At 47.6% G+C, this 14,150-nt stretch overlaps 1 protein-coding gene across 17 annotated transcripts in view; it reads right to left on the bottom strand.

Annotated features, from left to right (window-relative positions):
• The window catches only part of MAP7D3 (MAP7 domain containing 3), a 543,746-nt gene that overhangs the window by 317,438 nt on the left and 212,158 nt on the right, over positions 1-14,150 (bottom strand). For all 17 annotated transcript variants that reach the window (XM_069212462.1, XM_069212464.1, XM_069212463.1 and 14 more), the window contains one exon: positions 13,216-13,460. In XM_069212462.1, coding sequence (XP_069068563.1) covers positions 13,216-13,460 — 245 coding nt within the window. The remainder of the gene's footprint in view (positions 1-13,215; positions 13,461-14,150) is intronic.

Here is a 14,150-nt window from a genome sequence, read left to right as displayed (position 1 = left end):
CAGGAAATGTGTTTTTGTTCTTGTTTCTTTTTTTTCTCTCTCTCTCTCTCGCTTGACGGATCGTCCTGAAACTTTCAATGTACAACGCCACTCAACTTGAAACTCTTTCAGAAAAATGTTATGAGGATTCATCAAACGCAACCAAAGATATAGGCATGTCAAAAAGAACAGGTTACTTCCCCTTTGGTAACAAATTATCTGGTAGAGACATTCTATTTGCATATTTTTCCCCAGGCATCAGACTGGATCCAGGGATTTTGCTTCAAGCAATACCCTTGCATGCATGCAGTTAGGTGTCGTTGGTCGACTCTGCGTCCATCGTCGTCACAGTCGTATACAGGTGCCACACCGGTGCACTGATGTCAGTTTCTTTTCACGACTTTCCACGCCAGAAGAGTGGAGCCTTGAAGAATGCCGAGACTGGTGTGCCAGAAGTAAGGTACTGAAAAGTAGTACCTGTCCCTAGAAATCAGTTTGCAGAACGGGGAGGATGAGTGCGGTGGTAAGGAATCTGCAACTAGACTCTCTACAGAAAGTAGCTTGTACATCTGACAGCGACTTCTAGTAGTAGATTGCTTACGATGAGATAGATACCCAAGCATTACCATCTCCTGAGGAGGTTCTGCATACTAAGATCATACTAGGAAGTCCTGCAGGACCGAACGGCCAAAATAGCCTTCCCTGTGGACCGGACTGTCCAGGCAGCAGTGTTTAGTGAACGTGTGCAGGGACGCCCATATTGTTGCCTGGCAGATGTCCAGGACTGGAACTCTGTGTGCTAACACAGTGGTATAGCTGTTGCCCTGGTTGAGTAAGCACCCAGACCCTCAGGGGGTGGCTTCTTAGCCAAAGCATAGCAAATATTGATGCAGAGAACAACCCATCCAGAGATGGTTCTCTTCTGCACTGCCTGTCCTTTCTTCACACTCCTATAAGTCACAAAGAGATGATCATCCACCCAGAAGTCTTTGGTATGATTAAGATAGAACGCCACACTCTTTTTGGATCCAGATGGTGGAAAATCTCTTCCTCACAAGAAGAATATGGGGGGGTGTAAATAGTAGGCATGGTGATGGACTGGCCTACATGAAAGGGAAAGACCACTTTAGGGAGAAAAGAGGCACTAGTATGAAGCTCCACTTTGTCAGCATGGACAGAGATGAAGGCTAGTTTCGTAGAAAGAGCTTGCAGCTGACTCGCTCTCTGTGCAGAGGCTGTAGGAAAGTACCCTCTTTTTGGCATGGTTACCCTCACTTTCTGCCTGCTGGCAGTGTGTTTTGACTGTGTTCACTGGGATCCTGCTAACCAGAATACCAGTGACTGTGCTCTCTCCCTCTAAATTTGGTTGTTCCTGCCTTTGTACACCCCACAATTGGAATAATGGTGCCCCCATGTAAGTCTCTAATATATGGTACCAAGCACCTAGGGCATAGGGCACCAGGGGTTCCCCTTAGGCTGAAGCATGTATTATGCCACCCATGGGAGCCCATGCAAAATGGGTCTGCAGGCCTGCCATTGAGACCAGCGTGAAAAGGAGCATGCACCCTTTCACTACTGGTCACTGCACCAGGTCTTTGTAAGTCACCTCAATGGCAGGCCCTCCTAGCCCAGAGGGCAGGGTGCAAGTACCTGTGTGTGAGGGCACCCCACCATGTGCAGAGGTGCCGCTACGAACTCCAGCTCCATTTTCCTGGACTTCGTAAATGTTGGAAAGGCATTAAACCTGTGTACTGGACACAGGTCACTAACTTGTTTCTCCGGCTCCTTCCAGCAACTGCAACATTTCCCTGGCTGGGCATCCGTCTTCAGCCTGCACAAGAAGCAAAAAGGAATCTCCCTTGGAGTGAAGGAGTCACTCCTCTGCATCCGCAGGCACAAACTGCATCATCGACCGGCTGCGTGGATCTTCTATCCTGCAAAACTGCGTGGATCCTGCAAAACAGGTGATGGTCTGGAGTGGCCCCCTTTACCAACTTGGGGGACGGCAAGTCCTTGCCTCTCCTTGCAGGACAGTACCCCTGTGCACCCAGACTATTGCAGCTACCAAGGCTTGTAAGCTTTTTCCAAGAGATCTTCAGGCTGTGTAGCCCCGCCCGCCAGCACTCTTCCCTGCAAAGCACAGTCTCTTGCCTGCTGCTCCAGTGACGAGGGAATCCCCTCCAGGCGTGCTGAGTAGGTCTCACTAAAACTCCTGTGCCTGCTGCCTGTGGGGGGCTACATTCTCGACTTCCTACTCTTCTCATAGCTGCGGGTCTCCTGGGACTCCCCTCTTTGGGTTGATTCCCCTCTGACCTTCCTGGTCCCCAGCAGCTTGGCAACTCTTGTCTTTGCCAAGGCTGCTTGATGTTTTTTCACACCACTGACATACTGCAACCATTCTTCCGATGTGGGACATCGAATGCATCACTCCTGGAGCTCTTCTCCTGCTCCTGTGCTGCATTGCTGACTCCAGGTCTCTTCACAATCGACCTGGTCCTGCAGCTCTTGAAGGGTGGGTAGCAGCTCCTGCCCCACCCGGACACCCCGACCGGAACTGGACGTGGTCCCCTTCATTTGTAGGTTCTCTTCTGTCAAGATCCATCTTCTGTTTCTTCCAGTCTTGCTTGGGTCTTGCACAGTCCTTTTATAAAGTTTACCTGTGGGTTTGGGGGAAAAACAGGTACTTACCTCTTCTCTCCTGGTCACTGGGGGGGCACCCTGGTACTTACTTTTTGAGGGTTCCTAATTCCTCTAGCTCCCCTCTACAGATTCCACCTCATTGTGTGGGGGACGGACTTTCGCATTCCACTTACTTAGTATGTGGTTTGGTCTCCCCCTAGGGTCTCCATTATTTATTGTTATTTCACGGTTTTCTGTTGATTTCTCTTCCCATCCCTGACTTCTAATGTGTTTATAATAGTGTGTTTTCACACCTGCTAGTAGAGTATTACCTATACAGTATTTTAGTATTTGTTTTACCATAATAAAGTATTTTTGTAACACTGTGTGATTTCTTATGTGTAAGTGCTGTGCGACTATACTGGTATTGCATACGCTTTGCATATCTCCTAGATCATTTTTGGCTACTCATCGACAACTACCGCTAGACAGCCCAGGCTTCCTAGACACTGTCTACACCTCACTAATAGGGGATACCTGGAGCTTGTATAAGGTGATAACACCATAGGTGCGCACAACACCCCAGACCAGCTTCCTACAGAGATGATGGCCACAAGGAAGGATGTTTTGAGGTGAGGAGCAGAATAGGATAATTATGAAGAGGCTCAAAAGGAGCACACATGAGAAAAGTCAGTATCAGGCTCAGATCCCATTGGGGCAATATGAAGGGGGTAGGTGAAAACATGTGCGTAAGACCTTTGAGGAATCCCGCAACAATGGGAGATTTAAACAAGGATGGTTGGTCTGGTAGTCTGAGGAAAGTAGAGATGGCAGACTGATAACATTCAAAGGTGGCCAAAGCAGAGCCATGCTGGTCAGAGAGTATAAAGAAAAGAACCTCAGGCAGAGGTGCAAAAAGAGGATCAACCCTTTTTTTGGTAGACTATGCGACAAATGTATGCCAACAACAACCGTATACCGTTGTGGTGGAGGGACGCATGGCTGCCAAGGTAACATCACAGACTTTGGGCAGAAGGTCGAAAGCTACCAACTGCCGCCGCTCAATCTTCAGACAAGACGGCAGAAACTGAACAGGTTCAAGTTTAGAGCCCTTCCCTTCTGCTGCAACAGAAGATTGTCCCGGAGAGGCAGTCTGAGTGGAGGATTGATGGCCATGCTCAGAAGCTCTGGATACCATACTCCCTGTGCCCAGTCCAGAGGCACAAGAATTACTTGGGCCCAGTTCTTGATCTTCTTGAGAACTCTGGGAAGAAGTGGTATTGGCGTAAAGGCATACAGGAGGCCTGAGTTCCACTCAAGACGAAAAGCACTGCCGAGGGAGTGCCACCTTGGAAACTAAAACGCAGAAAACAGCTGACATTGCGCATTCTCTGAGAAGGCGGACAGATATACCCAAGGCTCTCCCCAGTGCTGAAAGAGACCTTGTGCCACCTCTGGATGGAAATGACATTCGTGACTGACCGTGCACTGATGGCTGAGCTCGTCTGCTCTGGCATTCAGAGAGCCCGTCTGACGTTGAACCACCAGGGTTATGTCCTGGTGTTCCAGCCACATCCAGTGACACAGGACCTCTTGACAAAGGGTCCACAACCCCACCCGTCCTTGCTTGTTGCAGTACCACATGGCAGTGGTGTTGTCCGAGAACACTGCACCACTTTCCCCTTTAAGAGAGGGAAGGAATACTTTCAATACAAGCCTGATCGCTCTGCGCTCTCAAAGGTTTATGTGGAGCACGGACTGCGCTGGACACCAGATGCCTCAGATCTGCCCAGTGAGTCGGTTGTGTCCAGCACACAACGAATCGTGAACTTGGCTGCATCCCTCTCGTCAGCACCAGCTTGGAAGAGAATGGAGGGTCTCTCCCTGGACTTGTGGCAGCACCTGCGTGACTGCATCCCATAAAGTATGGGAGTAGCAGCCCAAAAGGCATGTGGTGTTCATGGAGCACAGAGCTGGACTGGAGGAAGAGAACATTTTCTTCCCAAGTTGATCTAGTCTTTTTGATTCCCTGCCCCAGGGTGCGGAGGGGAGTAAGCCATAAGAGGAAGATAGCTGGATGACTAGACTCTCAGGCATAGGTAGTTGGGTCAGGGATTTAGGGTCGATTTAGGCGGGCGATTTCCCTATTGACAGGAGCCCGTATGCTGGGTTCAGACCACATTCCCAGCAGGACATCAGTGAGGGATTCATTGAATGGCAAAAGGGGTTCAGATGTGGAAGCCCTGGGCTGAAAAACCTCAGTCAGGAGCTTAGTCCTGACTGTCATGAAGGCAGCTCGAGGCCCAGGACCTCAGCTGCTCTTTGCACCACCATAGAGTATGAGGCTCTTCTCTGTAGCCACTGTAGGGGAGGATAAAGCACGCAATGTAGTCAGGGAAGGTTTCTAGACCACTGGCTTCACCCAATTACTGAGTCCAGTCTATATAAGGATCTTTATGCTGGTATTCTAGAGGGTCCAGCGACCCTTCCATACTATCAGCGTACACATAGGCATAAGGGTCTGGATCAAACCTGGGGAAGGGGATCCCTGTCGAAGCCAGAATCTATGTCATTCCGGCTACAGGTCAGAGTCGGGAATGAGTATGATCCAGTTTGCACGAGTTCAGGGACACCCAGTCCCTGCTCTGGCGCGAAACTACACAAAGGAAAGGGGAGTGACCACTCCCTTGTCCATCACCACCCCAGGGGTGGTACCCAGAGCTCCTCCAGGCGGCCACTTGATTCTGTTATCTTGAAATCACGATGGGAAGAGGCCCCTGCAAGGATTTGACTGGTCAGGTTAAACAGATGACGTCAGTGACCCCCTTCTGATAGGTGGCCACATTGCAGAGTAACCAAGCCCCTCTCTGGGCTACTTAGGAACTCCTTTGCAGGTGGGTCCCCAGTTTCGGCATGCAAGACTCCACCTGGACTACTCTCCAACGATCTCTTCTGCTCCTGCCACCGGAACTGCTGCTCGACTCCACCCGCCCCGAATAAAACTGCAACACTGAGATGACCTCGCCTTGCAACATTGTTTCTGCGGCTCCTGTAAGCAACTTGCAACATTTCCATAGCTGTGCATCCTCTGGGGTCAGCAAGACTTCAGTTGCACCAAAGAAGCAAGAAGGAATCTCCCGTGGAGTGAAGTAGTCACTCCCCTGTACCCGCAGGCACCTAAGGCAACAAAGTCCGGCTGCTGAGATCTGCTGTCCTGTGGAGTTGCGAAGATTCTCCATAGGTGGGTCCTCTGGGTCATGTCTGCCTTCTGTCCATCTTGGAAGACGGTGAGCCCTTCTCTCTTCTTCCAGGACAGTATTCCTGTGCACTGTGACTGCAGCAGCAACCAAGGCTTGTTGACATCTGCTCCGAGGAATCTTCAGGCTCCAAATAGCCCAAACCCCCAGCACTCTACCTTTGCAAGGACAGTCTTCTCTCTGCTACTCCAGCAATGTGGGACTGCTCTTCAGGTGTGCTGCCTGGGCCTCACTGTGACTTACTGTGCCAGCTGCCAGTGGGTTGCTCGTGGGGGCTCTGAATGCTTCTGCTGGCTCGCCTGTCTTCTTACGGTCAGCCCAGACTCCCCTCCAAGGGTTGAGTCCCCCAGGACCTTGCTGGTCCTCTTCAGCTCTGCAAATCTCCAACAGCTCCAGTTGCAGTTGCTTGTTGGTGGTCCTCCTGACCACCGACATGTCTGCAATCTGGCAACCGTTGAGGGACAGCTCCTAGGAGACTCCAGGGGCTACTCTGCAGCTCCTGGACTCCATAGCTGGACTTCATCCACCACCGTCGACATGGATCTTCACCCACAGAAGGGTGGTCATTGCCTCCTGCCCAACCTGTACACTCCTGTGTGGACTGGACTCCGTCCCCTTCTTTTACAGGTCCTCTTCATCCAGAATCCACCATTGGGTTCCATCGACCTGGTCCTGATCTTGCACTATTCTAATTCCCAGTCCCCATGTTAGCTTACGGGACTGCCAGGTAACTTACCTATGCTCGCCTGGTTGCATACTCACCTCTTGGTGTTCCGTACTCTACCAGTCCGTGGCTACCTAATACATATCCTCTGATAGGGGACCCAATCTTGCATTCCAATATTTTTGAATATGGTTTGCCCCCTCCCCACCATAGGGCCCTTGCTATTTCTAATATTTTAATGCTAATTTCTAGTACTTACCTGTGCATAGTTTGTGTGTACTTACCTCCAGAAAGGGGGTATTGCCAATAGTACTCTAGTTCAGTGTTCTATAATGAAGTACCTTTATTTTTGTAGCACGGTGTGGTTCCTTTTATGTGTGATAAGCTACTGTGTGACTACTGTGGTATTGCAAGTGCTTCACACTCCTCCTAGCTAAGCCATGGCTGCTCACCACAGCTACCACTAGAGAGCCCTAGCTTCCTAGACACTAATACTAACTAATAATGTTTGCCTGGACCTGGTAAAAGATGCCAATACCATAGGTGTCCACCACACACCAGGCCAGCCTGCTACAGCCGTCAACATGTTTGCCGAAGAGAGCTTTGCCATCCTAAAGCGCCTTGAGCCAGCCATGTCTCCTTAGAACTGTCGCTCCTGCTAATTGCTGAAAACCACTATTGGCAATGTCCGTGGCGCAATCAATGATCTTGGATGAAGTGTGCTTTCCTGCCTACAATATCTTTTTTGCTTCAACCTTTACTTCATTGAGAAGTTTATGATGAATGGGGCAATATTCAACCACATCTGGTGATCGTATCTCCCAAGAACAGCCAAAGAGTTTGCCGCTTTAACTGCCAGTGCTGACATTGAGGAAAAACGTTTTCCGATGATATCAAGACATCTACTCTGTCTGGAGATGCTGATACAGGTGCTGAAGTGTTTTTAGAGTGATGCTGGGCCGCTGGTGGGATCAATGAATCTGGTTAGGGATGCCCAGTGAGACATGGAGGAGAATCTTCTGGGGCTTTTTATATTTTATCCAGGCGTGGTAATACAAGAGCTACTGTGGTCGGATTTTTCACCGTTTTGATGCACTAATCCCAGACGTAATCAAAAATTAATATGCCCCTGATACTCTTTCGGAAGAGTTCCTTTCAAGAGTAGAAAAAACAGTCTGTTTGTTTTGTAGGCAGGGGGAGTGTGAATCTCCTTGCTGCTCTCCAGAAGATTATGGAAGCCTTCTATATCCCTGGGAGATGAATCCGCAGGAGTCGGTGTTGAAGATGATGGTGTTAGCAGAAGGCAGTCATTCCACTCATTATGAGCGTCCCGTTGCTTACCCTACTTTCCTTTATCATCTGAAGACAAGGAATCTTGAAGGGAAGGGGTTTCCGGAGTATGCCTAGAAGATGAAGGTGGAGGAAATGGTTGTGGTGCTTGAGGGGTTGACACCTGCAAAGGCAGAGCAAAAACAACAAGTGATGGACGGAATGCTGAACATTGTCAAACATTCATCCCCAGTACAGTGATCTGGGCCTAAATCCATCGTTTTTTTGCTGCCCATGCCATTCCAGTTTGGACCCAGCCATATGCAAATCAGTCTTGACCATGTTCCCCATGGGAACAGTCCAGCCCGAACATCGTTTTTTTGCTGCCCATGCCATTCCAGTTTGGACCCAGCCATATGCAAATCAGCCTTGACCCTGTTCCCCATGGGAACAGTCCAGCCCGAACAAGGCAGAGTCTTTGAAGTTGGAGGAGTCTGCCTAGGCAAAGGTGACGTCGGTGGGAAGTGCTTTCAGTAGTCTGCCGTCATAAATTGTAGGTCAGATACTAGCGATCTAGAGAGTGATACCATTTCATCTTGATACTGCAGGTAACATTGTTCTTGAGGAGGATAATAGCCTTGGTCATAATATTTTCCGTCATCATCATGTTGGTATTTGACGTGCAGCTCCGATGGTCTATGTGCAATGCCAAAGAGACCATCGTCATCATCCTCACTGAGACATCTCCATTTCTCTTGTCTTTGCAGATTTTCTTTATATTTTACTCTCGCTGATGAGGTCGTCGCAGAGGTCCTTGATGGAGGTTCTCAGTGAAAGCCATTGGGGCTGATTCGTCATCAACAGGACTGTGGCGGAGGCAGGAATTATCTTTAGTGTCGACAGTATTGGAGCTTGAGACGTCAATGAGAAGGTCGTCATCAAGGAAGATGTGACTGTAGATAGTGTGGTCACTGTTGTAGTCGAGGTAGACGCCCCAGTGGTAGCTTTCATTGTCTATGGTGTCTACGGAAACGGAGGAAGGAGCAGAGGAAGAACAAGCACCCTATCTGCATTCCTCAGATTTTGCAAATGCTGACTCTTCAGGCTTACACTGGTCCATACAGCCTGATATTCACTCTGTCTTTCAAAGTTTACACGGACATCTTCAAACTTAACCCACATACTGTGGACAGAATGTGCAAAATACAATCTGGATGAGTTTCTGTTTAGGTAACTTTAACTCACTCCCCTTGACAACACAGTCTTTATGCATGGGCTCTGGAAGTGAGCAGCAGGTTCTTGGTATGCCAGTAGACATACACAACACCCACACCCCTGGGCTACAGAGCATGCTGCGGAACATGCTCTACTTCATTGGAGTCAGGAAAGGGCCTTTGACAATGTCAAATGCCCAATAACTGTAGCGCACAAGGCACTGCTCAGCATGACATTTTGTGTTCCCACCAATCACACATGATATGGTTAGGGGTCTACCAATTACACTAACCGGATATGCACACAACTTGGTCATGCGCAGCAACACTGGACTTGAGTTTGGCCTTCGTTCCAAACCGGTTTCCACTCCCTATGGCATCAGAACCTTTTCTGCGTGAAGCAAGCTCTGGTAGTAGCACCGTTCGTGGAAAGCAGCACTGGACGCAGCGCCTGGTCTTCCCACACAGAGCAAACAAAAAATTATATTTTGCCATGTACAGAACGTTCTGGGTGCGAACACTCACCACAAGCCCACTCTGCAATAATATTTTGGGTAGGTTTATTTTCGTTTTTTCTTCATTTTTAATGTATTGGTGGTTCTTAAATGTGTTCAAAAACTGGTTTGGATTTCATTTAAATTTTTTTTTTCACACTTACATGGATTGATTGTTTGTTTCCTTTAATAAAATAAAGAACAAATCAAACAACCAGACACTGAATATGAAGTGAAATCTATGCAAGGGAGGAGAAGAATAAGAGGGATGGAGAGAGGATGTAGGAAGCTGGCCTGGTGTGTGGTGGGTACCTAAGGTACTTACACCTTCTACCAGGTCCAGGTATCTAATTTTAGTGTAGTGCAGGCAGTGTCTAGAAGCCAGGCCCTCTAGAGGTAGCTGTGGATGAGCAGCCAAGGGTTATCTAGGAGACATGCAAAGCTCATGCAGTACCACTGTAGTCACACAGCACTTACAAACATTAATGTAAACACTCAGTTGTACAAAAATAAAGGTACTTTATTTTTGGGCCACAATACCTCAAAATACTAAAAGGGCAACCCTCCAATAGGAGGTAAGTAATACACTAATTATATATACTAGTAAACGGTAATAGGCTATGAAAATGTTAGACAATAGCGCAAATGTAAATAACCAATAGTGATCCAATGGGGAGCCCTCACTATATACTAAAAAAATGGAATGCGAACACAGGACTCCCACATGGGAAAGTGGAATGTGTTAAGGGGAGCTTTACCCCCCCGCGACCAGGCAAGCAGGAGTAAATCACTGGAATTTCCCCCAAACCACCCACAAGGAAAGAAGGAAGCTGCACATCACCTGAAGATCCCTTGAAGGAGGGGCAAACAAGCCTTGCCAGCTACAAGAGATGCAGTGCTTGGGGGTACGGTCCTGCTTGGGAAGGTAAAGGCTTACCTCCACCAAAGTTGGACAGCTGGCAGAGAGGACCAAGAGGACTACTCCAGACCACCACCTGTGATGCAGGACCCACGCAGCTCCGGATGAGAAGAGATCCATATAGCTAGTCTTGCTGCAGTTGGTGCCTGCGAATGCAGGGCGAGTGACTCCTTCACTCCAAGGGAGATTCCTTCTTCCTTCTCAAGGAGGCTGAAAACTTTCCGCCCCTCAGAGGACGCACAGCCAGGGGAATGTTGCAGAAGTGGGCAGGAGCAGTGGAAACAATGTTGCAAGCAGAGTCTTCGTCATGGATGCAGACTGTCGGTTCCTGGAGGGTCTAGTGGCCAGAGGTTGAAGTTGAGGCTGCAGAGGAGTCCTGCTGGAATCTCACAAGCTGAATCGGAGGACCCAACCAAAAGAGAGACCCTAAATAGCCCTAAAAAGAGAACTGATCACCTAGCCAGGTGACCACCTACAAGGAGGGGGCTCTGACGTCACCTGCCTGACCTGGTCACTCAGACACTTCTAGACGTCCCTGCCAACCTTGGATTCAAGATGGCAAGACCCAGGGACCCTCTGGAGGAGCCATGGGCACCACCCCTAGGTGGTGATGGACAGGGGGAGTGGTCACTCCCCTTTCCAGTGTCCAGTTTGGTGCCACAGCAGGGACTGAGGCTCCCTGAACCAATGTAGACTGGTTTATGCACAGAAGTCACCAAATGTGCCCTACAAAGTATACCAGTGGCTTGGGGAGGCTACCCCCTACCCCCAAGCCATGTAACACCTTTTTCCAAAGGGAGTTTTCCTTGGGGGTTCTGGGATTGAGCTGCTCAAGCAGCAGGTGGGCAAAAACAGTCTGAGGGGTGGCAGCAGCTTGGACTAGAAGGCTGGTAGAAGTAATGCTGGGGGTCCTCTAAGGATCCCCCAGAGTGCATGGAATCATACTTCCAATACTGACAACAGTATTGGGGTATGATTCCGACATGTTTGACACCAATGGAGTTATCATTATGTGGCTGGACACAGGCAGTGAGTGACCTGTGTCCAGTACACACGTAAAATTGCTTCCCCGCACTTATGAAGTCCAGTGTAATGGAGCTGGAGTTCATAGGGCCACCTCTACTCATGCAGGGGTTCCCTCACACACAGGTACCTGCACCCTGCCCTCTGGGCTGGGAGGGCCTACCATAGGGGTGACAGTGACCTGTAGTAAAAGGGTGCATGCACCTTTACAAGTAGGCTGCAATGGCAGGCCTGCAGACACATTTTGCATGGACTCCCATGGGTGGTATAATACATGCTGCACTCCATGGGGAGCCACTGGTGCCCCAATGCCCTGGGAACCTAAGGACCATATACCTGGGACTTATGTGGGGCACCAGTATGCCAATTGTGGGGTGTGCAAAGTTCTAGGCAACCAAATTTAGAGGGAGAGAGCACAACACCTGGGGTCCTGGTTAGCAGGATCCAGGGAAAACAGTCAAAGTATACTGACAGCAGGCAAAAAGTAGGGGTAAGAATGCCAAGAAGAGGGTAGTTCCTACACTTTTCATAATATTTCTGGCCAGCTTTTAACATTTTCTGAGCGGTTCCTCCAATCTAGAGGTGCTCTAGTTCCCCTTGTGCCTTGCATAAGAACAGAAATATTCTGGAATGGTAATCAGTCTTATGCTGTTGTTCTAAGGCCAGGTTCCGGGATTATACCTTACGCCTCCTGTCTTTGCAAGTCTCTGAAATGTAGACTTGTGCAAGATCAGTTTACCTCTCAGACCCACCTTTACTACATCCTTACTGCCCCAGGTGGGAGATCCCAGTGTTTTTCTCTTAAAAGTAATGAAGAATGGTAACAGCTATTGTGAGCCTAATGGAAATGACCCTAAATGCAATCTCACTTATACCCTACACTGTCAATATTTGAGGAGTGGGGAACAAAAGTCTGAGGTTCAGCAACATGGCTGAGAGGACACATGAAGTGCAAATCTTGATCTCTGTGTCTAACACTAATTCAATGCCTCTTTCTTGATTTGTGAGGAACAAGTTGATTCTGGAATGAGTTCACTGCATCCATAGGAACATATAGTTTCCTCTCATTTGAGTGTTGTGAACACCAGGCACTTAAGACCCCAATAGTTTCAATGCCCTCGAAAGGGCCTGTGATGAGTTGTGAATTCCTTTTCCCGGAACTGATTTGTCCAGGGTCCCATAAAGACCGCTCTAAAATCCCCTCCACCGTCCCACAATAAATGCCTCTACAAGAGGGAATAAGGACTGATAGGAAGCATTTCTCTCTTCGTTGGGATCATATATTGAAGAATTAGTTAGCTCTCTATTCTATCAACAATCTTGACATCAGCCATTTCACCCAACTTTTATCTTTTTCGCTTTCATTTATTTTGCGCAGTAAAGTGCTACCAGCTTGCTCTCTAGCATTTTGATGCTTTTGCACACTTTCTTTTTCACTTTTAATTTATCATTCTAATACGAATTTCAGCCCTGCGGGAATGGTAAATTAAAAATGTCAAAATAGCACAGATGCATTACAACACATTTACACACTTGCATCACTAAGAACAAACGCATCTGGGAACAACTATTCTTTAATATAAAGCCTATATATAGGCCCCAAAGTGTTGCTGCATGCAAATGTTTCGAGACGTTATGATGTTTCACATATTCTCAATGAAGGTGGTATGGCAAACAATGAATATGCCAGCTGAGTCTGGCTCACCAAGTCCTAATCCATTAGCTTTACTGAGTATGATGTAGATTTTTTTTTTTCTTTTTTTGATGAGAAACTTACCTTCTTTGGACTTTGATGCAACTACTGGCATATCCTTCTCAGAGGTTGGTGATAAAACACTCTCTTGTATTAGTCCTTCATGTTTGTCCTTTGGTTTACTTTCTACATCAGATTTCTTTTTGGTAACATTTGTAACAGTTGGTGTGAGAAGTGGTCGTGTAATAGGTGGTTGTTTGAGAGAAGCAGAAGATGGCCTTTGCTTCAAGGAACTAGGTGAAGGAGGGCGAGTCCTTTGGGCTATTGGTCTAAAAAGTAAGAACAAAAAATAATAATGTTGCAAAGATGTTTAACAAAGAACAATTCTTTACTTATAAAAGTTCTTAGTCACAAGCATCAATATAAATTAGCAAACACTAAATATCTCTGCCAGTGTGCAGGAAGTTGACATACATGTGAAACAGAAAGAATCCTATAAATAAAGGAAAAAACAATGCCTATGTATAGGTAACATTTGCTTTCTATTTCTTTCACTAGATTTGTAATTGATATAACTCGGAGGAAGACTAAACATGGCTAAGGCAAGCAGTGCTTCATAGCTGCCCAAACCTATTTCCAATTTCCGCATTCAAAAAGGAAAGAAAGATTTCCGTAGATATGCTTTCTGACAGTGGAACAACAGAGCACTCACTCTAAGGCTGACCAAGGATTTCCACAATAAAACCGTACCGTACGGACCCAATACGCCTTCAGTCATTTTACACGATCCACTCAAGGATCCAGTACCCACACCCGCCCATTTCCATTTCTAGGGTTCCATCAAGTAGAAATGGACAATTAAGTTTATGTATATTCTTCACGAAGCACAACTGGTATTAATTGAAATTCATAAAAGCTGAAAAAATTAACAACCTCATTGCTTACCAAAGAAGGTGATACAGCAGCAAGGGTCATACCAATAAGGCAAAAAGAACCGGGATACATGTTTATTCAGAGGT

Source organism: Pleurodeles waltl, chromosome 2_1, assembly GCF_031143425.1.
Source record: "Pleurodeles waltl isolate 20211129_DDA chromosome 2_1, aPleWal1.hap1.20221129, whole genome shotgun sequence".
In the NCBI taxonomy this organism is placed as follows: domain Eukaryota; kingdom Metazoa; phylum Chordata; class Amphibia; order Caudata; family Salamandridae; genus Pleurodeles; species Pleurodeles waltl.
Note: the sequence above shows the minus strand (reverse complement) of the source record. Positions and strands in the feature narration are given on the sequence as shown.